Genomic DNA, 26,032 nt, shown 5'->3' on the forward strand with positions numbered 1-26,032 from the left:
AGGATCAATACTAACTCAGAGTATTACAGCCTCACCCTGAGAGCGGGTCTATAGTCTTCCAATACTATCACTGTCTCTGCTGTGGTCCATCTTTAGTACTTTTATTCCTCAGCTGTGCAACATATACCAGACACAACTCCCAAGTTGCTCTTTGAAGGAAAAAAGTTTATTCACGGCCGGGATCCCACAGGTCACAACAACCAAGAAAGACTCCCTGAACAGAAAGATACATGTACATTTTTGTCTTGTAGATGAGTAAAAATCAATGTTACTCAAGTCTTCTTCACTGGTTATACTGATCTGGTCGTTGGTTTGTCATATGACTGTTAGTTCTACTGTTTTAAGCACTTTTTGGGAAAGTACAGATTCTTTATTCATAGAAACATGGCCTTTGATCTGAGCATCCTTAGTCTGCACTTTTTTGAACATTTGTACTATTTATTTAACATCCTCTTTTGACTCCTTCTGAGGCCATTACATAAAACATTTCCATCACAACAGTTTGAAGATGTTAGTGTCATATTTGCACAACAGTATTGTCTCTTTAAATTGACATGCTTACCAGGACAAAGATTCATCACCATGGAATTTTATTTATCACCAAAGAGCCCTCTGGTATTTTTTCTAAACATCCGCCTTCAATGCACAAGTCAACCCAGTGAGTCTACAGTCATGCTAAAACAGCTGTAACCAACATCTAATACAAGACATCGTAGAAAATTAGTTACAATATGATAGTTAAAGGCATAATTCAACCAAAAAATTAAATTATGTCTTCATCTAAAGTGAGTGGGAAATAATGTTTGGCCCCTATAATATTCTCCAAAGCATCTTAGATAGACAAAGAGGTTTGGAACTACAAGACCAAGAATCATATAGTTTGCAATTCACAATATAAACTCTAAATCCGGTAAGGTTTGGAGAAAGGTCCCTGGAATCCAATCTGATTCTCATTGGCCTTTTTGCTGAAAACTATTAGATGCTGTTCCATTGTTCACCCCTGAAAGCTACGACCCAGTATTCAGCCAAGGAAGCCTTGTTACGTCTGTCTGCTTTGCTTTGAAAAGAATGAATGTCAACCCCTGCTCTATCTACTCTGTTGCTTAGCAACGGCTGGTGCGTCTTCCGAGAAGATCTCACTCTTTCCTCCTTTCTGCATTTCCTCGCTCTTATTTTGTATACATTTGAATTGGAGTGGAGCATGATGGTTTGTCCTTGAGGAGAAAAATTAACAGTTCCCGAAGGTCAAACTATATTTTCAAGGGTTTAGGTAAAAGCTTAAGTATAGTTGCACAAAAGATGTTCTATTCCAACAGCAAACAGTACCACTGATGCCAGAACTTTCAGAACATATTTTATATAGATATATATTTTCAGTGTAATACCAGAGGTGGTGACGCATTTAACCTGGATGAGCAGTTTTAACTGCCTATTCATCAGGCGGGATTTTACAGCATGTTAATGAGGGCTCCGTCCTCTCTCTCTCTCTTGCTCTTCTGGGGCTGTTGCTGTGAGACGAACCAAAAGTCATGTGAATGTTAAAGGAGGTGGGGGGGCACTATGTGTTGAAATGCACAATGCTAATAAGTCACCAAGCAATAAAAGGAGAAGTAAGAGAGAAAGACAAAAGGATAAAGGCCAGAGAGAGAGAGAGAGAGAGAGAGAGAGGGAGAGAGAGGGTGAAGAGAACTGAAAGGCAGTAGCAAAAGTTAAAGCAGGGTCTTAATGGACGGATACAGTCTGAACATGAAATGGACTTGTAATTTCTTGTAGTTTCTCTTATGTATGATTCATTATTTCTAACATTTATTATGCTCTACCTGGGGAACAGATAAAATGGCAAATATTGTGCACCTGCCTCTCATTTGGATTCTCTGTGTTTGTACAAGCTGCTTCAGTGGTGAGATGTTTTATCTGCCTTGCTCAGTAATGGATGATATTTTTGCTAATTGTTTCCATTCATTGAACATTACATTACGTGACTTGTGTTCTCTATTTGTGGATGCATCTAATATCAGCACAATGTTTTTGTAATATTTCATGCTTTCCACTAGAATATTTTTGCCCAAAGGGGGCAAAAATTGACCGTGATGGTTTACGCTGCTACTGGATGCCCACATTTAAGTCAACATGGATAGAAGCAAAAAGGATCTGTCAGAGAGACGAGAGAGGAGACCTTGCTATGGTGGACAGTGTGATTGTACAGACCTTCATTCAAAATTCATTCCAACTGTAAGAGATCACAAGATTTTCTAGGGTTTTGTGGGTGAGATCACCTTTTTTTTCCCAACATAAAAATTTAAAAGTGTAAATTTAATGTTTAAACACAGAGCATTGCAACTTCTGTAATGGTTGATCCTGTATTTATATTTTACTTTTTGTAAATTCCAGAGAAGCTCCAGTTGGGGTTTGGTTGAGAAATGGAATGGTACAGGGTCCATTCTATGATTTAGATACTAAAGACAGTGAGATGAAGGAATGTACTTCAATGGCTTTGGCCTCTGGACAGTGGAAGAATGAACAATGTAATAAAGAAAATTTCATTATCTGTGAGAAAAAGATATCAGGTAAGCCAATAAAACTGTTTTAACCCCACTGATAAGACAAGAAAATTATAATATCCAAAATATCATCATCATCATATAGAGATGGTGGGCAAATAATCACCTGTACACCTTCAAACAACACACTAGCCTTAACCTTTACCTTCACTACCGCTGTAGTGGTGAGTTTTGCACAAGCAAGACAAAAGAAGGGAAAAAAAAGTAGTTTAATAATTTATAATCACTGAACTCAGCATTATACAACTTTATTTATGGAAATAAAATACTAGTATTACAGTGCTAGCATCTAGGGGGTGACTAAGCACATCATACATTTGTCTATGTTTGAGTCATTTACAGCTGGCATTCAGTTAATATAAGTAATATTACAACTTCTTTATCAGAGATGACAGCAGCATAATTCACTTTTTCTTTAAAGTGTCTTTGCCATCGCTGGAGAGCTATGTGACAGGTGTCCCACTAATGTCAGGCATATACACAGTGTCCCGGATACAACTGCTACCCTCTCCACCAGACGCAGGACAACAAATGGTTGAGGTAAAAATAACCAGGAGTTTACCCCATAGCGTAAAACTCAATGGGAGAGACTGTTTGAAAGGGAACGAATCATTTCAGACAAAGGGGTATGAAGAATATGCAGAATATGCTCATTGTTAATTTTTCTGCATATGTGTTTATTGAAAATGTACAAAAATGCAGGTTAAGTCATGTGATTGAGTAACAATGTTTGTTGATAAGTCATGTTTAAAACACAGTTTAGTAAGTTTTTTAAAGCCATTTGGTTTGTGCACAGATTATGTTGTTCCCAGGTCTTTGGTTCAGTCATGAGGGTCGAGTCCTGTCTTTGGATTTGGTGATGCAGCCAAGTGATCAGCTGACCTTTGCTAGAGTGCAAATCTTACGGCCGTACTGCAGTCCAAGTCATCACCTAGTACCACCTGGTGAGCAAATTAAACACTAATGAGAAATACATTTTTAACAGTTTATCAAATGATCAGGTCAAGATGTACAATTTATAAAACATCTTCTCTCTCAGGCTGTAGTTCTCTCCTGAACCCTTTCAGCTGCTGTTCACTGATGCCCATGTGCAACACCACCGGTGGCTGTGCCAGTGGGCAGTACTGGTGTCACCTGCTGGAGATCTGTCTGCCCGTCACCAGTCCGTGCAGCCCTTACCACTCCTTTAATGGGGGACATGTTTTACCTCTGCCTCCCCGCTACCCTGCGACGCCACCGTTCTTCCATATGATGGCAGACATGTCACTGACACTGACCCCAAGCACTGAACACACACACATTAGTGTAGGTGGCAACACTTGACTTGTTGGCTCTTTTCGAAAACCTAATAAGCATAAGTAAAAAAGCAAAAAAGTTGTGAATGAATTATTTCTCTTAATTAATTAAGAACTAATTTATAATAATTATTTTACAGTTTTAACCTGTTTATTATCTTAAAATGTCCACAAAGTAAAATAATCTATTGGACTGAACTAAACAATAGGCCTAGCAACAAGACAAGCACTTCAACAATATTATAGCAATATTAATACTGAAGCCTTTCAAGGTCGTATTATTGCTAAAATCGATAACTGAAAAAAAAAATAGCACTAATTGCAGAGTAAATAGCGATGCTGTGTTCATTTACACACAAGCAGCTCATGATCTGGTGTTTTCAGCATCTCAGAGCAACTCAGGTCAAGTAGTGAACTCCATCTTTACATTTACATTAGTTCAAAGGCCATTTGGGTACTCAGTGTGTGCCAGGTTTACTTTATTTACACATTTGCATAATTTCCAACATTTTTGTGGACAGAAGTTTATGGTGTTTTACCAGCATTCCATCAAAATAAAAGCTTGAGGTTTTGAAATGTTAAAAGCTTAAGGGTTTGAACATTTGGAAAGTAAAGAATATAACGCATACTTCTTAGGTCTATTATTATATTCAGTTTGATTAGATTTGTAAAACACCAGAGTAACAATAAACTAAAATCAGAGAGCCCTGAATATATTTCAGGAATTTTACTTGTTCACCATCTTGGATTTATTTTGTAAAATTTAAACTTATTTTAGGAGTCTAAAGATGCTAAAATTATGATGCAAATTAATAGGCAGCTCAATAGGTTTCTGGAACAGAGCCCATTTCACAGCTATTAATTGAAATCATAGTATAAAGTTTGACAATGACCTAATATCAAAGACACATATTTTTGTGTTTGTGCAGGTTATAGTACAAGACAAACATATCACTGTCTATCCTGATGACATTGTGGCATTGCAGCACACTAGAAGAGCAGGTGAATTTCTACACTGTGTTGCTACTGCCAGCTCTTCCTGGCGCCAGAGTTTCCTCTCCCTGCATGGGCCTGAGTGGGGGGGTTGGTTAGAGGGGGGTCTGTCTGCCCAACCGGGACAGGGCCAATGGCTGGATGAACTGGTCTGTGACCTCCGGGTGATTTACGAGGACACAATGCCACACTTTGGAGTTTCAGCAATACCCAGCACCTCACAGGGCAACAGTCCAATCAAAGCAGAGAGTCCTGTCACAGGGTTGCAAGTTTTGTATCCAAAGCTTGACAAGGACAACCAAATGCATGTTGCTGTCAATGTCCCAACCCTCATTGTCATCCAGATCATTTCAGGAGGAAACGCAACCAGTTCCTGGTCAGACCCTGTGTCTAAGAACGGAGTCCCTTTTGTATCTTCTTGCCCTGCTGAGATACCTGAGATCGGAGGGTGTGTTAGGGCTTCTCTTGACATGTGGTTCTCTCATGTATACATGAAGCCTTCTAGTCAAGGGGAACACATACTAAATATCATGGCTTCAAACAGCTTGAGCTCCCAAACTCTGAGCGTGAGAGTTGTGTCTCATATTCCTGTAACTGGGCTGAGAATCCAGCCTCAAGGCTTCAACAGAGTTCTAGTGGACATACCACAGGTATCAGTTTTCTTATGTGTGTCATTGTGAAAGAAAATATTACCTCGAAAGTTCACTGGTAACCTTTTAGAATTTGATGTGCTTACTTGGTGATTTGATGGTATTTACTTGGTATTTGAAGAAAAGGTTTCTAGAATGTCATTACTAGATTTTAAATGAGGTTTTAATTTTCTCTCTCTCTCTCTCTTTCTTCTCTACAGTTGTTTACAGCTTCAGTAGTCACAGGCTCATCAGTGGAGTATACTTGGGTTATTGATGACCTGGTCCAGTTTCCACACACAGGAGAGTCCTACAGTGTGGTTTTTAAGAAGCCGGCAGAATACAAGCTAAAGGTAAACATGTTAATATAAAAGAACTATTTCCAAGTACAAGTTTAAACCCCTTTGTGAAACTGAGACTAAAGCAATGATACAGTGATCCAGGTTATCAGGTCCTTTAGATTAGTGGTTCTGAGCTGGTTTTGCTTCAAAACCAAAGACTTCTTACAAAACAAAAACAAAGAAGTCTTTGTTTTTCAAATCAAACTTTAAAATGTATTAAATATTACAATTAACTGCATTTGCAGAACAATAAATTTAACATTTGAACATGCCACTAACAAATTTAAGTGAATTTTAAAAAGTGCCAAACTATTAATTTTAACATTGGCTATATATATATATATATATATATATATATATATATATATATATATATATATATATATATATATATATATATATATATATATATAGTTAAAACTATTTTTGCATGATTCTTTATTTTATACATTATCTGCATTTTATTATTTGCATTTAGCACTGTTGTTTTCCTGCCACTAATGACCCTGTCACCCATTTTGAAGTCACGACCAACTAAATGAGAATCATTGCTTCAGGTTTTGTTATAAATGATTTCATGTTTATAATTTCTTCAGATCTTTACTGCTTTCTCTGCTCTAGGTAACGGCAAATAACCCTGTGAGCTCTCAGTTAATCGAGGTAAAGCTCACAGCTGATGTGATGACCCCATTAGCTGACCTAGCAGTAATTTCCATGCCAGAGGCCATTGCTGTAAACACCTCAACTCGCTACACAGTTCAAGTAAAATCTGACATCTCTATAGGCGTTACAATCAGGTTAATGTCTCTGAATTATAATTGAGTTAAAATGATGAAATTATGTTTGACCTCTTCTGAATGTATAATGCTCCATTATGCTATATTATGAAATGATTTATCTCCCCAGATGGGATTTTGGTGATAATACAGCACCTGTCAGTCACCCAGTTTCCGCTCCTTTAGAGATGGAAGACAGCTATCTTCACCGAAGTGCCAAATATGTCTATCTGCAAGATTCTATCCATCATACGTTTTATTTTCCAGGTACTATAAATAATTTCAAATGATTTATTAATATTTACTTTATAATTATTTATAAAAAATATTTATATTATACATTTTTTGTTTTATAATTATTTATAATTATTAACCTAATATTTAAATGTGTATTTTAGTCCTCGTTAAAAGATTCATCCCTAAAGAAATTAATAGTACTAAAAAAATCAATTAATATTAAATTAATTAATCAAGACTGATTGCAATACATCATTAACTGAAACCATTTGCTTTTACTTGATGCTGCCAAAACCCAAAATCTGACAGCACAACATGAAATTACTGATACCTTTAAGTGGGAAAAAATACCTTGGGAAAACATGACACACTAAATGTATTTATTCATTTTAATTTTTTTTTAGGTGACTACACACTGAAAATCAAGGCTTACAACCAATATGACCAAAGTGAAACATTTGTAACTGTTAAAATAAGGACTCCAATATCAAGAATGTTGGTATCATCATCTCCTACTGTATGTCAAGTCAACCACACCATCCTCTTTGAGGTTTCACTATGGCCCTCTTCATATGGAGTGCTTTATTCATGGAATTTTGGTGATGACTCTGATCAAGTGAAGGAATATGACAGTAAAGTCAGGCATGTTTATAAAAGACCCGGCCTATACAATGTCTCCATTTGTGCCAACAACTCACTGTCGGTCTTGACTAACTATACAGCAGTGGAGGTAGTTGAGGCTGTCTCGGGTCTCCAGCTATATTACAATGGCTCCATTGAACTGAACAGCACCTTTGAAATCAGTGGCAGTGTATCTGCAGGCTCACATCTAATATGGATCTTTGACTTTGGAGATGGGTCGATACTTAGAGATCACACCGGAAGTTCAGCCACTCACATTTATAAGTCTCTCGGAAATTACACTGTTCAGGTTACTGCTTATAATTCTGTGAGTAAAGAACACCGGTTAGTCAATGTGGAAGTCTATCGTTTGCTAATTTTACTAATTATCCCAACAGACTGCATTGTGAGTAAAGCAGAGATCAATTTTGAGGTATTGGTCAAAGGATACGTTCCAGTTTTGACTTTTGACTGGGATTTTGGAGATGGCACACCACTGTCTGTTGTTAAAGGAGATACAACTATCACTCATACTTTTCTAAATTCAGGAGCTTACACAGTTGGTGTTAATGCTCATAGCTTGTTGGGTTCGGCCCATTATGAATCCACCATATGTGTTGAAACTCAAATAACAGATGTTACTCTGCATTCAGCCAAGAGTGCTGTAGCTGTGAATGAGGAAATATGCTTTGATGTTTCTGTGCTCCCCAAAGTAACAGATTATCTGTTTTGGTGGTATAAAAATCATTCTAGTGATGCAGTCCCAGTCAAAGGACTGTCACACCATTGCTTTGTTTTTCAAAAGGAGGGTTTGTATGATATTTCAGTGCAGGTCCATAACAAAGTCAGCAATGGAACAGCAAAAGCAACCATTTCAGTTCAAAGGCCTCTTTCTAACCTATCCATAAAATATGAAGGTAACTATGATGCAATGACTGTGAATCAGTCCTACTACTTTTGGGCTGAGCTTCCTGGTAAAATAGCTTCTTTTCAGTGGGACTTTGGTGATGGCTTCAAAAAGGAAGGTCAGAATCAGTCACACGTTTTCTGTTTTCCAGGGCGGTTTCGTGTAACGGCCACCGCATCTAATGTGATAAGTTCAGATTCGGTGTCCATAGAGATTGAGGTGCAGGCACCACTGTCATACTTAATGGTTAATACAAGTCAGCCGTTTGTGGAGGCTGGAAAAAATATACTGATAACAGCTCAGACTGATGTTAATGAAAATGTTGTGTTTTATTGGACTGTGAATCCTTCATCACCTCCAAAGCCTGGGACATCCACATTGATGCATGTGTTTCCAAAAGCAGGGGTGTTTCAGATTAAAGTCACAGCACAAAATCTTGTCAGTCGAGTAGAATCCATAACACACATTGAGGTTGTAGAGAGAATACAAGGGGTTCAAATTCAATCTCAAGCGCTAAAGTCTGGAAGATATTTCCTGACAAATCAGACCGTACTTTTAACAGCATCAGTGACACGTGGTTCTAACTTGACCTATGAGTGGACTGCAAACCAAAGAATGGCAAATAATAGCAAACATTTTCCACTTTTTACAAACAGCCCTGGTGATATACACATCAAGCTGGTAGTATCCAATGTTCTTGGATCAGTAGATACCGACCTTTCACTGAGAGCAGTAGAGCTTGTGTCTGGTCTGAGTATTTCATCACCAATGAATGCTGTAGCCAAAGGAAAGCCAGTGAGGATATCTGCGAGTGTGTCATCTGGAACAGACCTTCAATACTCATGGTTCTTGGATTCTGCGCATAGTCCTGTAATATCAGATGTGCCTTTTGTTCTGCATGTTTTTCAAGTTATCGGCATGGTCAAGATCAGAGTGTCAGTCTCAAATGTGTTTGGGTCTGATGATGCAACCAAGCTACTAATAATTCAGGAGAACATCTCTAAAGTGGACTTTCAGATAAATGGACAATTCAGACCATTTTTTGTAACATCAAATAGCCTCCTATTGCTCCATGGCTCTGCAGGAACAGGAAATGTCCTGCATTGGGAATGGGTTTTAATGTTTCACAACAACACTGTTATGGTTCTTGCAGACAATCAAACTGTAAGCTATTCTTTTGCGGATGTTGCAGATCACCGTATCTCACTTAATGCCTCAAATGACATTAGCTGGCAAACTGTTTCATATACAGTTACGGTTCAGGATGCCATCCAGGGACTTTTACTTATGGCTAGCAGCAATGTTATATGTGAGGATGATCCGGTTACTTTCACACCATCTGTCTCCCAAGGAAGTGAAGTTTCCTTTTCTTTGGAGTTTGTTAATGAAAGTTATTCCGTGGCAATTTGGCAGAATTTTACCACCTCTTCTCTTTCAGTCGGAGACCATTTTGTAAGAGCAATAGCAACAAATCATGTCAGTTACCAAACTGCAACAGTGATTGTCAGAGTTGTGGAAAGAATTAAAGGTCTGCATTTGATTGGATGTTGCTCTGCTGTCTTAGAGGCATCCAAAAACATCAGTTTTCAAGCGTCCAGTGGCTCACAAGCCAATTACCACTGGACTTTTCTATTAAATGGAGTCCAGTCCTCTCAAGAAATTGGGCAAAATGTTCACTTCACACCTTTCACTAATGGATCGCTGTATGTTACAGTGGAAGCTGATAATGGCTTCTGTTCACAGTCCCTGACCAGTATAGCAACAATACACAAGCATGTGAAGAACGTGAAGATTTTTACCTCCCATGATGGAGCTTTTGTTGATTATCCGATCACATTTGTAGCCATCACAGATGGAGGCAGCAACCTTAAATTCCTTTGGGATTTTGGTGATGCCAGTGACGGAGCCCTGGTTACAGAATCCAACAGACAAGTCCACACATACAATGTTACTGGTGAGTTTGTTGTGAAATTAACAGCTTTCAATAACATAAGTGAGGTCTCCACTCAAATGACAATTAAAGTACAAAAGCTGGAGTGTACCCAGCCACATGTCTACATTGTAAAAGAACAATACATACTATTAAAATCCAGACCAAGTTTCTTTGAAGCAAGAGTGGACTTCAACGGTTGTGTTACACACAAAGCATATTATTTCTGGGAGATCCACAGGGGCCAAGATTGCTCAGGAATGGACAAGGTGTCCTTAAATGATTCAGTGGATGTAACTACACCGCTTCTTTCTCTGCCAAAGCACTCTCTGAAAGTGGGAAACTACTGTCTGACATTCACTGCCAAACTTCGAGGAACTCCTCTACAGCAGAACAGGACTGTATCGCTTACCGTGATCCACAGTGAGTTGGTGCCTGTGATTAAAGGTGGTTCTCACAGGTTCTGGTCAAGTCAGTATGATCTTATTTTGGATGCAACTGAGTCTTTTGATCCAGATTCAGAGAAGAATGATATCGAGTTGTTTCAGTTCCAGTGGGGTTACACTATAGAGGTACAGTACATCACAAATACAGTAAATACTTGATTCACTAACATAAACATTCAATTGATGGTGTATTCTGTGCTTCCAGAACAAAACAGCATTGTCTTCAGCTGTTTCCACCCTTCATCAACATATTCCAGGAAATGGAAGTATTCTGCTTCTTCCTAGAAGTGCACTGCTGCCAGACAGAATGTACCACTTTACTCTCACCGTTTGCAAAAGTGGACGACAACCTGTCTCTATATCACAGTTGGTGAGTGTTAACTTATTTAACTTCACTTTGCCTTTAGCATTTCACTATGGACATACTTGTCATTAACATTTGTCATTAACATTAACGTCAGCATTTCATCACATTCATTACGTGCTAAACCTGTATGACTTTCTTTCTTCTCTGGAACATAAGATGTTTTGAAAATTGTCTTCTTTTTTTTCTTCTTTTTTTGTCAAAATAAAGTCAATGGTGTCTAATATTATTTTGGTCCCCACTGACTTTTATTGGACAGAAGCACTTGAAACATTCTTGAAAATATCCAATTGTCTTCTTTCAGATTTGCACTTTCCACAATTTCTAACCATAGAATAAAGAAAAATTTACAGATAAAAATGCTTTGTAATGTTACAGTTTATTCCAGCTCATATTTTACTGAAAATGATGTTCACGAAAATCTTCATTCTTATGGAACATTCTGTTAAAGGGATAGTTCATGCACAAATATAAATAATTTAGTCTCTTGTCATTCAGAATGCATAAGATATTTTTGATATTTTCTCATCATTTTGTCCATCCATTGAAAGTCTACTCAAATCTACTATTAATTTAAGATAGACGGAGGTGGAGGTTTTTGGTAATTAAAAAAAATATATATGTCCCCTTCCTGTTTCAAAAGAAAATGTCTTTAACTCTGTTTTTATTCTTGCAGGTTACCGTGTACAATATCACATTGCTACCTGTGACTGTAAAGTGTGTCTCCTGTAATTCTCTGCTGTCTTTCCATGTGAGACACAGCCATTACATTGCATTGGCTGGTCATTGTTCTTCATGTCAAGACACTGTACAGGTATTCAATTCACAATGTACCTTAAAATAACTTCATATGCCTTATTAAGTCTCTCTATCTCTCTCTCACACGCATACCTTAATAATGTTTTAAAACACTTCAATTACAGTACAGGTGGACTGCGGAAGATCAGAAAGGTGAAGCTCTATCACTGAATGAGGTTACTACCTTAACAGGAAATCTCTTGAGAGAAATAGTCATTAAACCAGGGGTGCTAATAGAGGGCCAAGAATACACCTTTACTCTCAACGTGTCTGAACCAGCCTCTGGGCTTTGGGGGTCGGCAAGCATCAACTTAGTCCCCAACCATCCTCCCTACGGGGGTATTTGCACTCTGTCACCCGACAACTCACTTCATTTCCTGGAAACCATGGTCTCATACAGTTGCTCAGGTAGTGTCATTTCTCTTTTCCTCTTATTTCTCACCCAAGTAATGGCTCTGCGGATTGATGCATTCTTTGCTATTTCTTTCTCAATGACAGAGTGGATGGATGATGATGGTGACTCAGCTCAGCTGATATTTTCACTGCAGGTGGCACAGTGTGAAAATTCTGGACCATTATGTCCCTTGATTACCCTTTACAGAGGCACTCAGAGCACGTTCGGCTCCCTGGTGCCACTGGGTAGACTGAGCACAGAGGAAAACTTATCTGTTATTCACATGCTGGTGCTGGTAGAGGACAGTATGGGGGCATCAGTCATCGCAGCAAGAAAGTTAGTCAGTCAGCTGCTTGGCAGTTGTATATAGTCAGAAAAAAATCTGACCAAAAATCACAGCTCCAAAGTTACAATTGATATTTTCTGCAGGAACCTGACAGTGCTTCTGAGTGACCAATGTACAACAGAGTGGTTGAGGAATAAGAGCCAATCAGAGTTCTGGGCCTTGCGCCAACAAGGCAACCCTCAGGACATTATTCAATACTCTGTTGCCCTGAGCAGCCAACTTAATCAGGTAACCGAGATAGCCATGAAAACCAGTTCTCTAGATGTTTATTAAGAGGTGTACCCAGAATCATCCTAATTAAAAAGAGTATGGATGGATAAAACTGATAAATAATAATAATAAAAACATATACACTCACATGAAATGTTCATAACTGTGAATTGAATTCATAAGTTCAAAGAGAATGCTTTTAAAATTCCAATTCAGTTTTGATTTGTATTTGTGGTAACAAACCAGATGCCAAATTCGCATTTTAGGAAGTAGAATTAAAATAAACTAAAATTAAAATAAACTCATAGAATCATAGTAAGCGAGAAATTTTAAAGACGGTTTAAAAAAAAAGTTTGAAAATTTTACAGACAGATACATCTGTTTGAAATGTCACTTATGTTGACATGTTTTTATTCATGTATTTAGATAAGATATGTATATGGAAAATAATGCTGGAAGTACAGTTTATTTTTCCAGAATGCCATTATCTGTTGAACTTCTCTGAAAGGTAATTGAGTATATTGCACCTCCTACAGTTCCAGTTCAACTTCCTGTGGGGTGTAGCTATTTTAATTCAAATTCTAACTCATGAACTAAAAGTGGGCCAAAGGATTCACCCAAAAATGAAAAATCTGTCATCATTTACTCACACCTTCTGTTAAACACAAAAGAAGATATTTTTTAGAAATGTCTCTGTACAGAGGAAAGCACCAGTCCCAACATTCCTCAAAATATCTTCTTCTGTGTTCCACAGAAGAAAGAAAGTCATACAGGTTTGGAATGCATGAGGGTGAGTAAATGATGACTGCATTTTGGGCGAACTGACCTTTAAATTCTGAATTTAAAGGGATAGGTAATCAGCCATTGACAATATTTGTTTTTGGGTAGTTGCATTCACACCACGAGGTGTCAGTCCAATACATCTGCCACAAAATGACTTGGTTTCTGTGATTCTCCACCTATTTTGTAAAATCAACTACTTCCACAGCTAGCATCCATAAATACTGAAGAATTGGAGGACAGGATTCAGATACGTGGAAATGTCATTCAGGCTCTAGCGTCTCTGCCGGTCTCCTCCTTGCAGGACGCAGCTCTGATCAGCTCAGCTTTGGCCCAGTCTACAGTAAGGCTTTTTATATCTAACTATTAAAGCTTATGGACAATATAGCATTAATCAATGTTAATCATAGCCTGACACAAAGTATGTCAGCATTTTAAAGATCCGGTATAATGTGATACGAGAAGGTGAGGCCTGTCACTGAATACAGATTGCCTGCTGTGCATAATGTGGAGTGCTGCCTAAGATCAAATTATTGTCACATGTGATGTTGCGAATGAAAATGATGAACTGTAAAATGTACTTTCCTGTCTGCAGGTGGTTCCCTCTGAAGTGCAGTGCAATGGCTGCCGTGCAAAGGTGCTGAAGGTCACAGAGAAGATGATTAAAGTGATAAGAGAACAAACAGGACAGGGTGACATCAACCCCATAGACACCGGCAGGAACATTCTGGCTGTTTTAAGTAACTACGTTCAGCAGAATTCTTATGCAGTATGATAACAAAGGTTCACTCTGAAGTTGTAAATGAACCGTGGATTAACCATCCTTCTATTTTCACTGCAGGCAGCACACTGACTGCTGATCAGAGGCAGAGGAACAATTCAGGCCTCAAGCATGTGGATACATCAGAGGCAGCTGTATCAGCACTGGGCCAGATTTTAGAGCTCATGCGTTCATTAATGCTGTCGCGGATGAGTGGAGAAGAAGCTCTCTCTCTCTCTGTTCCAAAGATCACTGCAGTGGGCATACGGGGTGACCCTACTAAAGACCTCCTGTGCACAGACCCCCTTAGCCAGTGCCAGTTTCACATCCCATCAGCACTGAGCTCTCAACTTAAGGAGGAAAAACAAGAGGTCCTGCAGATCCTTCTGCAAATGGAGGGTGAAGAAAACCCATTTATTCCAGCTGCAGAACCTGCTATATCAACCACACTTGCAGCCATAGAGTTTGCTACACCACAGGGGCAGCCTATTTCAATCGCCAACCTGACACTAGACACTGCGATACAATTTACTTTACACAAAAAAGTACAAGAGATAGAAAATGAGAGGTTACTATGGAAAAAAATTACTCTACCACCCAAGGGAAATGTAAATTTCACAGTCAAAGCAATGGACAAAGATCCTCAGACTGGCCTCTATGTTGCCTTAAACTTCAGTCTCATTCCAGGTAATATACACTAGCCAATGCATCTTTAGATTTCAGTATAATATAATATAATATAATATAATATAATATAATATAATATAATATAATATAATATAATATAATATAATATAATATAATATAATATAATATAATATAATATAATATAATAACATGTAGCAGTGCTCATTATATTATATTATATTATATTATATTATATTATATTATATTACCATTTAAAACTTCTACTTAGCAAGGATGCATTAAAATCATCAAAAGTAACACTAAAGACATTTATAATGTTACAAAAGATAAACCTGTGTTATGTATTGTGGAGCAGGAACTGGTGAGGAAGCCTCTGGACTAGTATGGATCTCTGTAGATGACCAACCTGTTCATCCACTGTCTGAACACACTCATTCTGAGGAACTCAGTCTCTCTCTTTCAGCTGGGACTTCATCAATGGAGCACACCATCTTCCTTACACCAATGTAAGTTCTTCCTGTTCTTTCCTTAATTAATTTCATTGAAAATAGTGATGATCAATATTGTGTTAGTCTAAACGAAACTAACTGTGTTTCACTGTGTCTGTAAATTGCAGCCTGAATGGCTCTGCCAAAGACCTGCTTGTGAAGCTGAATAGTAGCATCAGTGGTGTGGACGTGTCCGTCTCAGTGTGTGTGTTCAGCATGCTGTGCCGGTACTTTAGTGTTGATGAGAGGCGCTGGAGCAGTGATGGCTTGAGTCCTCTGAGTGGCAGCAGCCCCCATACTGCCCACTGCCTCACACATCACCTCACTATGTTTGGAGCGAGCCTCTTCATCCATCCTGAAGCACTTCTACTGCTGCCACCTGTATGCCATTTTGTTAAAAGATATAACATAATTTCACCATTAAAGGGAATATACACTGCTGTTTAAAAGTTCAAAAGAAATTAATACTTTTATTCAGCAATGATGCATGAAATTGATCTGAAGTGACAAGACTTTTAGATTGTTACAAAAAGTTTCCATTCCATATAAATGAAGTTCTTTTCACTTTTTATTAATACAATGATTAATTAAATAATTGTAATTAATGAAATATTCATTACAATGATTTCTAAAGGATGTGTGACACTGAAGACTTTGTCATTAGAAATAAATGATATTTTAAAATCTATTAAAATAGAAAACATTTGTATTTTATTGTAATATTTCATATTTTTATATTTAGTTTTGATCTAATAAATACAGCTGTGGTGAGTGACTGCTTCAACAACATTTAAAAAATCGTATTTACCCTAAACCTTTTAATGGTAGTGTGTATTACATTACTTATTTTTTAATTTAATTTCTATAATGAAATGATTGTAATGGCCAGTGGGCATCAGTGTTGAAAAAGCACTTGTCACAATATATTAAAATTGAAAAAAATATTTTAAATTATAATAATATTTCTCAATTTTGTTCATACAAATGCGACCTGGTGAATATAAGAGACTTCTTTTAAAAACATTAAAAAAAAAAAACGTACAGACCTCAAATGTTTTAACAATACTGCATGTACAAACTTGTGAATATCTTAAGGAAATGTAACATAACAAATCAGAGATGAACATTATTTGTGTCACCAGTCAGAGGAGCCGGTGAGGAATGTGGTGGTGGGAATAGTTTGTGGAGTCTTGCTGTTAATTTATCTGCTGGTTGGTCTTATCGCTCACAAACTGGATCACCTGGAAAGTCTACGTCTTAGCTGGGTTCCTCTGTGTGGTCAGAAAGGTCACCACCAGTACAGGGTTCTTGTCAAAACAGGCTGGAAAAAAGGGTCTGGTGAGTAGAACCTTTAATTTACATGCTAAAAATATTCACAGACCTCATAAAACTCAACAAATAATTGAATTCATCAGGTACCACTGCACATGTTGGCATTAGCCTGTATGGCCTAAATAAAAGTGGCTCACGTCACCTTCAAAGAGAAGGAGCTTTCCAGAGGAATAGCCTGGATGACTTCCAAGTTGAAACAGATGCCAATCTCGGAGAGATCTGGAAAATACGCATCTGGCATGACAACACAGGTCAGTGGCTGTGAATAGCTTCCTTCTTTCTTTCTAAAATAACTAATACTCATAAACAATGCTTTATTTTCCAGGCCTAGACCCATCCTGGTACCTAAAACATGTTATAGTCTGGGACATACAGACAGATAACATGTTCTTCTTCTTGGTAGAAGACTGGCTATCTGTGGAGAATGAGAAGAACTCTGGAAGGGTGGAGAAAGTTATTTTAGCATCTTGTAAGTATACACATACACAGTACAGCGTAAATCATATTTGCTTTTCATAACCTTGTGATCCTTGTAGGTCCTCAGGAACTGCAGGAGTTTAAGAGGATCCTACATTCCCAGTTACTGTTTGGCCTTCGAGAGCACCATCTGTGGATTTCATTATGGGAACGGCCGGCCCACAGCCACTTTAGACGAGCCCAGAGGGTCACCTGCTGCGCCCTCCTATTACATCTCTATCTGGCAGCTGGGGCAGTTTGGTATGGAGCAGTGGGCAGAAAGGGCAGCAGGTAATAGACTTGACCTTCAAAAGGCATGGGTAACAGATTGAGCTTGTATAGATTACTGTGTAGGTGCAGGTAATTACATCTTGTAAAACAAAGCAATTTCTGTTTTTCTCTGAGCTACATAAATATTCGTTATTGATTAATGGCACAGTAGAATAATATTCATCACTAAACAAATGAATGAATTTCTTCTAATTTCTCTCAAAACAAATGGGTTTCACATTCTTCACATTTGTTACTGTTCCGACTGCAGCGGCCCGGTCTCTACCCAGATGGTGATGAATGCAGAGAACATTCTGGTTGGAATAACACTTGCAGCTTTGATGTTCCCTCTCCAAATCATTCTCAGATTTCTCTTCCAAAACACCAAAAGCAAGGTATATATGTCAGTCTACATAATCCATTCTGAATCCATACTGTAGATATTATATTTTATGTTAAACTACCTTTCAAAATATTAATTTCTTAACAGTCTTAATGACCCCAAACTTTTAAGTGGTTGAGAGCATTCATGAAAAACCCACACTCATAGTGCAATGCTGATGGATTGTGTTGAAGTGACATTGGAGGTATCTCTGCCTCCCTCTCCTGTGTCTCATACTGTGGAGATGGATGTTTTCCTCAGTCACCCAGATCTCTCCTGTTCATCTTTCCCGTCTCTGCCGACAGGCCCTGACTCTTCCATCTATGATGGACCATCTCCTTTCACTGTGAGAATAAGTCCATTCGCATGTTTAATTAATTGATTTTATAGAGAGTCATCAAGCATAATTTCCTAAATGAATACATTTACAGCATATTCTCTCTGCATCTTTTTTCGCCCCTCAAAGAATTCCCTGCAGAAACTAGATTCAGAGTTCTGGAATACTCCAGATCCTCGGAATGACCGGTACAAAGTCTAATCTACGTGACATTGCAGTACTACATCCCATTAAATGGTTTATGTAAATATTCAGTGTTATTTGGCACATTTTACAGAATGGATCATTGGCCATCATGTGACAGTATCTTTGGCCTGTCTGAGCAGACAGGAACCAGTCACCTTCTGAAGAGAAAAAAAGCCATTCTACAACTACATTTGTCAACTCCGACCTCTGACCACAACACCTTAGAGCCAATCAAGTCTTCAGGTATGAAGAAACACAATCACTCTCTGGAATTTATGTAAATTCTGTCATCATTTACTCACCCTCACATTGTTCCAAACCTGTATGAATTTCTGTGGAACACAATATATATATAATATATATATATATATATATATATATATATATATATATATATATATATATATATATATTTGTGCTCTTTTTCATATAATAAAAGTGAATGAGAACTGGGTCTGTCAAAATCCAAAAGGACAAAAGTACACCCTAAAAGTCATCTATACAACTTGTATATGTTTTCAGAAAAAAAAAGAAAGAAAAAATAGATTTTTAGTTGAATTTTTTCTTATATGGAACCACTTGCTCTTTTTAGAGGAAGATCTTAGAACTATAACTGCAGACCTGGATCCCTCAAACACTCTTTCCTTGGAGCCAGAAGCATCTGACAGCGGCCATTTCACACCCAACGACACCATTCTGTCTGACATGTGAGTTCTGTACTGAACGTTTCACACTGACCCACGCACAGTTTAACCAGGATACATGATCACATACATTTGTTTTTCAGCCAGGACAGCTTGTGTAGTGAGTGGTCTGATCTGAGTATGGATACGCCTACATCTGAACCTGGCTTTCACAAGTCCTCCTCCTCACTCTCAGTGCTCAGTGATGCCAGCACATTTCTCCCTAGTCTCCCACCTGACTCTACAAGCACCATCTCTAACACACGCATTGGTGAGCGCACACCATACACAGGAAGAGAACTGATTTTTTTACTTGAGATATTGAAAGGTGGTAAGACACACGCTGTTACACGTTGTGCAAATTAGACTTGTGACCATGAGTAAACATGTGGCCATTTCCTCACAATACCAAAAGTTTGGGATCAGTAAGATATATTTTTGTTAATGTTTATGAAAGTTGCTTATGCTCACCAATGCTACACTTATTTGAGGAAAATACAGTAAAAAACATCGATATTGTTAATTATTACAACTTAAAATAATCTTAAAGATTTTAAAATATAATTTATTTTTGTGATGGATGAATTTTCAACAGTCTTCAGTGTCACACCATCCTTCAGAAATTATTCTTATATGCTGATTTCATGCTCAAGAAACATTTCTTATTATTATATTTTGGTATATACTTATATTTATAATGGTATATATTTTCTTTGAAGAATAGAAAGCATTTATTTTATTTTATTTTATTTTATTTTATTTTATTTTATTTGTCTTTACTGTCCCATTTGGCCAATTTAGTATTAGACCAAGTATTAAAATTAATATTTATAAAAAAAAAAAATAAATAAATAAATAAAAATCCTTACCCCAAAGTTTTGAACAGTTTTTTTGGAACAGCAGATTGAGAGAGAGAAAAAACCCTAAATATCACAAAGTATATAATCAAAATGTATGTGTATCATTTTAATTGTTTTTTTTTTCTGTGTGTGAACCTCTGTTCAGGAGTTGTTCGTGGTGTACCTGGCTTCTTTCTTCCATCATGGGTTCTGCGTATGATTCACCTGCTGGTGGCTGTTTTGCTGGGAACAAGCCTGGCTCTGGTGGGACTATATGGGAGCAGGTTTTCCAGCTCTGTGGTTCTCATGTGGCTGGTGTCTGCCCTGTCAGCCTTCCTCACTTCTGCCTTGCTGTTGGAACCATTTGCAGTGAGCTATAAACCTATTCTGCACTGTTCCTTAGATTAAAAGAAATTGAAAGATGTAGATTTTTACAGTATGTTCTGATATTTTTCTGCAGATATGTATTCAAGCACTATATCTGGCTGCTGTGGTGAAACCAGTGGACCCAGAGGTAGAGAACCGTTTGGCTCAGGAGACAGAAGTCAGAAGGACAGAAGAGGATCTGGGGGATAAGGTGCATCCTCTCTGTGGATACGGCCTGCTGCAGGCTAAAGAGGAAGCACGGAAGCTGAGAACACTTAGAGCCTTAATGAGGGTGAGCTCAGACCCACAGATGAATCCATTCAGCTCTCATTTAGTCCTCAGAGACCTATAACAGCTGGATTTCTCCTGCTTTCTGACTCTAATGCATATTAATATTAATTTTAATGTTCTTTTGTTTCATGTTTTACGCTGATAATCAGAGCTGCTTAGTCTATTTGCTCTTCCTGTTGGTGGTTCTGATGGTGAACTACCAAGAATATGTTCATGAGACTAACAGCAGACGGCTTCACTCGGCTATTAAACAGACGCTGATCACAGCTTTACCAGGCCAGCCCAGTCTCACTGCATTATCAGGGTAAGTCAGACTCTTTACATTCACTTCCCCCAGTAACCCTCATGTTCTGCTGAAACTGTTTTCTTTTTGAGGTCCCAGAGACCCCAGAGATTTTTGAAAAAAAATAATTTGGTGTTAATCTCTTTTAAATATGTTCCTCGGACATAATCAAAACTTTAACCCTCTGTTGTATTGCAAAATGCAATTCAGAAATGTGACTTTAGTTAATTCTGCTAAATTTTGAAGTCTGGGAGACCTTATAAACAGATTGAAAATTGGTTAGAAAAAGAGATGCATTAGTTAGCGGTGCAAAGTTTATTATAATAACAACAAAAGTACAAGATACTAAAAAACTAAAAAAAAACGGAGCAAAAGACTGCAAGAAGAGCGAGTTGAGCATGCATGATAAAACCAGACAATGATTCAACATTTTTTGTTTCAACATTTTTTTTTTCTCATAGATGGGTGGATGCAGAACAGTGGGTAGATGGGAGGTTAATATCACACCTGTTTGAAAACCCTTCTCTTTCTTTAACTGGCCCTGCAAGACTGCAGAAAGTTCGTTTTCAAGACTGTAAGGACTTGCGTCGTTAGGCCAGATTTAGCTTTTTGAGAATTTGCTAAAAATATATATACATTTGATTTTTCCCTCCTCAAAGTCTGCAGTCAAAACATCAGAGATAAGTTCCAATCTGGTCGACTTCCTTTGATGCTGACTGCTAATGTTTCATCACATGCCAACCCTGTACACCAGAGCTCCTCAACACACAGCAAGAACACTGCAGCACTTTCAGCATGGTGAGAGATAACAGGACACAAAGAGAAAGACTTTTAGTGTGTGAAAGTTGTCATGCAGCCTGAACAGCTGAGAATATAATGTTTTCCTTAGTGCATTTGTCTTCTGGCATATAATAACAATGTCCTCTCTCAACCAAGGACTAAGAGTGCATCATGTGCATTCAGTGAGTCAGAGGAAGTAGTGCTTGGGAACAACAGTGAGTCCACACGTCGGATCCTGTCAGGCTTACAGACAGCAAAGTGGATTACAACTGGGTATGATATTACGCCATTACACACAAAATAGCACTACAGAATAAAACCTTGTTCTTTAAATGTCCAGACTTGTACTAAGGACCTTTCTGCACACATGCTGTAAGTATGGAACTTATACAGTGTTATTAGTACCAGAGACCCATCATGCTCATCAGCTCAATGATTTTTGTTTCTTATGTTTTTTGTGACAGGACAAAGGCAGTATTGATTGAGTTCACTCACTATCATAAACAGACCAGCATCTTGGCACCAGTCTCTATTCTCCTTGATCAAACACAGACAGGCAGAATCCTTTCTTTCATTTCCGTCCAGCCTTTTCACATCTCTCCATTATTTGGTACAGACTTACATGTCACATTGACGGTACTGGCTCTCCTAGTTCAGATTCAGTTTGAAAAGAATCTTACAAAGTTGGATCTGTGGTCTTCTTGTAGTCGTATTAACGCCTGTTTTCTAACTAGGTTCTGCTACTGCTGTTTGCCCTGTGCTTTGTGAGCGCTGAAGTATGGGCCTTGATCAGAAAGCCAAGTCAATACCTGAGGCAAGCCTGGCGCTGGTTTCAGCCGTTGTTAGCTCTTCTGACGCTAGCAGCAGCTGTTCTTCGTCTGTATTTCCTCTACACGACTGCAGCCTTCATCTCCAGACATTGCTCCAGGCCCTCCTGCTTTGCTGACTTCCATAGTGCTGCCACACTGGCCAGAAAGTCCAATCAGCTCTCAGCAATTGTATTAACCCTCTTGGTTCTAAAGGTATTAGCCCTAAAGCTAAAAGGTTTTTTTTTAACTCAGTTTGCATTCCTGAATGAAATGCCAGTACATGCTGTAAAAATAGCAGCAAAAATGTTTTAAAGCTGGCATGATCTGTTTTCTAAATGGATGGTAGTGATCTTAAATGCACGCTATTGATTTATTCTTTCCTATCTTTCTTTTTAAATGTGATTTTATTCAAAACAAAATAACTGGATCTTTTGATGAAACGACAGACTTCTCTCTGGTGAAACCTCACCCTTTTTTTAAATTTGACCTCAAGCTCACATTCAGACCTGCCTCCATTCAAATTAACAAATAATGCATTGAGTCCATGCACTACATTTTGTTTTTTGTTTTTACTCGGCTGTACCTCACAATATAGAAGAAGAGGTCTGTCACTTATTCCTTTACATTACAACTTTAGCAAAGCTTGTAATCACATAAATACAATTCAAAAATGTAAATAACATACTGTAAATATAGAAAGAAAATGGGAAAGACATTAACAGCATTATACATATAACATAAAAAAATGAACTACATCAAAATTTGTGACCAATCACAATTCAGAGGTATGTTTTGACAGATGGTGGGGATCCTGCGGTTTGTTAGGCGATGGTTGGTGATAGGACGGGTTATTCGACAAGTATTCCCTCAGATCTGTGGCGTGGTGTTCCTGCTGCTCCTCTTGTTGCTTCTGTTCTCTCACACAGGCATCATGGTAGAATGTTTTTTTGTTTTTCATTTGACATTGCATTGTATTTTTTTCTTTAAATCTTTTTTGCTTCTCAAACACAGCTCAGGTCATTCTCTCCATCTCTTTCAGCTCTTCTCGGGTTCAGTAGAGGGCTTTAGGACCTTAGGGCAGGCCAGTTCCTCTCTGCTGTGTTTGTTAAGGGGCCACATGGGGTTGCGTCGACTTTGTGAGCATCATCCTGTGGTGGGACCTCTCTACTGCCTGTCTGCTGTGGGCATTGGATTTTGGGTACTGGGGCGCCTATGTGCTGCTGTATTGATTCGAACATACCGAATGGTACAGGCAGACATTTACAGACCAGCCATGGAGCCGCAGGACTATGAGATGGTACAGTTCCTCATTAAACGCCTCAAGCTGTGGATGGGGCTTAGCAAGACCAAAGAGGTACAAAGGACATTTGGGTTCATTGAGATTAGTTTTACATGTACAGTATTTATTCAGCCGACACTTTAATCCAATGTGACTTGACTAGAGATAATTAGAAAAAAATATATATATATATATATATATAAATTGATAAATAAATAAAAATTAATTATGAAATTATAAAATATAAATAATATTTATATAAATCATATTTATATAAAATACATATATTTAAATATATTTAAAGATACTTAGAGTACCATACAAACGTTTGGGGAAAATCATTTTATTTGGCAAGGATGCATTATATTAATCAAAAGTAACAGTTCAAAAATATTAAGCATCAAAAACTTTCCAACCTTGATAATAATAAGAAATGTGTCTTGAGCACCAAATCAGCATATTATATAATTCTGAAGGATTATGTGACACTCAAGTAATGGCTGTTTTGCAATCATAGGAATAAATTACATTTTAAAATATATTAAAATAGAAAATGGTCATTTTAATATTACTGTTTTACTGTATTTTTGATCAAATAAATGCAGCCTTGGTGAACACTTCTTACAAAACATTAAAAAAAATCACTGACCCCAAACGTTGCAAGTTTATGGACATCACCTTTAACTCTAATACACAATATAATGCAATGCATATTTCAAAATATGGGTAAAACACCTGTGGAAAAATCAATGGAAAATGCCTTCATATTAATACAGTACAGGACTTTATGGAATTTTCTTAGTGTGTATATATATATATGCATGTGTGTGTGTGGATAAAAGTGTCTGCTAAATGATTAAATGTAAATGTAATAAACAAACCTATTTCTTTTTATTTCCTTTGTAGTTTAGGCACAGAGTCAAGTTTGAGGGAATGGTTCCTCCACCCTCTAGATCCTCCCAGGGCTCTGAAGCCTCCAACTGCTCTGTCCCGCTCAGTCCCAGCGGTCCTCGCCAGGTATCATCTGCCTCTTCTTCGGCCTCCGATTCATCTGTCATTTCAGGCAGTTTTAACTTTCACCATTATGTGGACCGCCTGGTGCCCTGTGTTGACAGCCTCGTGGCTGGTTTCGACCGCGTCAACCAGCTGACCGATGAAGTCTATAACTTTGAGCTCCAACTTCAGCAAACCCAGAGCAGAATTTACCAGAGAAGAAAGTCTAAGCTTCAGCAGGTGACCTCCGAGGGACATGATCCAACACCAAAGCTGCCACCGTTCCCTCGACATCCATCTACCTCTGTTTTGGAATGTGACCACACTCCAGTTTCTCTTCAAGGTGTCATTAATACCCTTCCACGTTGCCGTGCTACACACTCAGAGTCCTCCCTGATGGGGCCTGCTGCTCAGTTAGGTAAGAGATTACTTTCTGCATTGGATGGAAGTATGAACAGCCCAAACCTGAGAAAATGGGGTGTCCCAAGACGCAGGGCCTGGAATTCAGTCACCTGCCATTCCGCTGACACCACTCAGAGGTTACCTGGATCTCACAGCACTGTGGCCTTGCCAGTGAGACCCCGGAGTGAAGACGGAGACCGAGATCATGTATGTGACGGCATGCCGATTAAGAGACAGGCATGGCACACTGAATAAGAGTTTCAAATATGGTAGTATTATTATATTAAATGTGAATAATAATTTTGCTCTTTTTTAATTTTTTGACACAGTGAATGCACAGTGTTAGTCATGACCACTTTAGATTTTGTATATTGTATTTCTACTTCCTGACTTGTGGTTTTGCACCGCTTTTCATGTAGAAGTGTTTATTTCGCTTTGATTTCACCAAAAACAGTCTTCTGAGACATGTATCTTCTTGTATAGTGAAGAATCTGTTTTATTTTTGCCAATAAAATGACACGGCCATGCAAACTGTGGCTTAAACATCAGAATATTTGTGTTTATCATTCAAAACATTTAAAAAAAGTTAAGGTTAGTAGAAATTGGCAAGATGAATCAATTTTGTTAGAGCAAATAAAGCTCTTTATAGCGTACATTATTTACTGAATATGTAAATGTAAGTTAAACAAACTTCATCGTATCATATTTTTTCCTTACTAAGAAATTCAATGTTAAATTGAAACTTAATTAAACTCTCAATCCTTTTTATAACATTTAAGTCTGCTAACACTTCAAAAAATATATACTCCTATATACATGT

At 37.9% G+C, this 26,032-nt stretch overlaps 1 protein-coding gene across 1 annotated transcript; it reads left to right on the plus strand.

The window, feature by feature from the left end:
- The first annotated feature begins 1,679 nt into the window (after positions 1 to 1,679).
- pkd1b (polycystic kidney disease 1b) lies at positions 1,680 to 25,750 on the plus strand. Its single transcript, XM_042767564.1, has 42 exons — positions 1,680 to 1,900; positions 2,055 to 2,232; positions 2,392 to 2,567; positions 2,983 to 3,101; positions 3,358 to 3,505; positions 3,601 to 3,866; positions 4,786 to 5,499; positions 5,700 to 5,831; positions 6,441 to 6,616; positions 6,726 to 6,862; positions 7,237 to 10,862; positions 10,942 to 11,106; positions 11,777 to 11,914; positions 12,024 to 12,306; positions 12,397 to 12,628; positions 12,722 to 12,866; positions 13,837 to 13,971; positions 14,224 to 14,368; positions 14,470 to 15,075; positions 15,392 to 15,542; positions 15,653 to 15,905; positions 16,667 to 16,862; positions 16,940 to 17,107; positions 17,182 to 17,325; positions 17,393 to 17,603; positions 17,854 to 17,977; positions 18,158 to 18,310; positions 18,431 to 18,489; positions 18,579 to 18,730; positions 19,080 to 19,194; positions 19,275 to 19,441; positions 20,176 to 20,378; positions 20,470 to 20,667; positions 20,816 to 20,970; positions 21,411 to 21,523; positions 21,609 to 21,748; positions 21,881 to 22,002; positions 22,194 to 22,365; positions 22,464 to 22,751; positions 23,338 to 23,472; positions 23,578 to 23,892; positions 24,724 to 25,750. Exons 1-42 carry the CDS (start codon positions 1,837 to 1,839, stop codon positions 25,465 to 25,467), a joined length of 12,063 nt encoding a protein of 4,020 aa, XP_042623498.1. The 5' UTR covers positions 1,680 to 1,836; the 3' UTR covers positions 25,468 to 25,750.
- Positions 25,751 to 26,032: the final 282 nt, after the last annotated feature.

This window comes from Cyprinus carpio, chromosome A12 (genome assembly GCF_018340385.1).
Source record: "Cyprinus carpio isolate SPL01 chromosome A12, ASM1834038v1, whole genome shotgun sequence".
NCBI lineage: Eukaryota > Metazoa > Chordata > Actinopteri > Cypriniformes > Cyprinidae > Cyprinus > Cyprinus carpio.

Excerpts from the sequence above, each read along its gene's own strand:
- pkd1b (XM_042767564.1), top strand. The coding sequence starts at position 1,837 with ATGGCAAATATTGTGCACCTGCCTCTCATTTGGATTCTCTGTGTTTGT. Across the intron at positions 17,108-17,181 it reads CATCTGGCATGACAACACAG|GCCTAGACCCATCCTGGTAC; the intron begins GTCAGTGGCTGT and ends TTTATTTTCCAG. Across the intron at positions 22,752-23,337 it reads TAACCCTCTTGGTTCTAAAG|ATGGTGGGGATCCTGCGGTT; the intron begins GTATTAGCCCTA and ends ATGTTTTGACAG.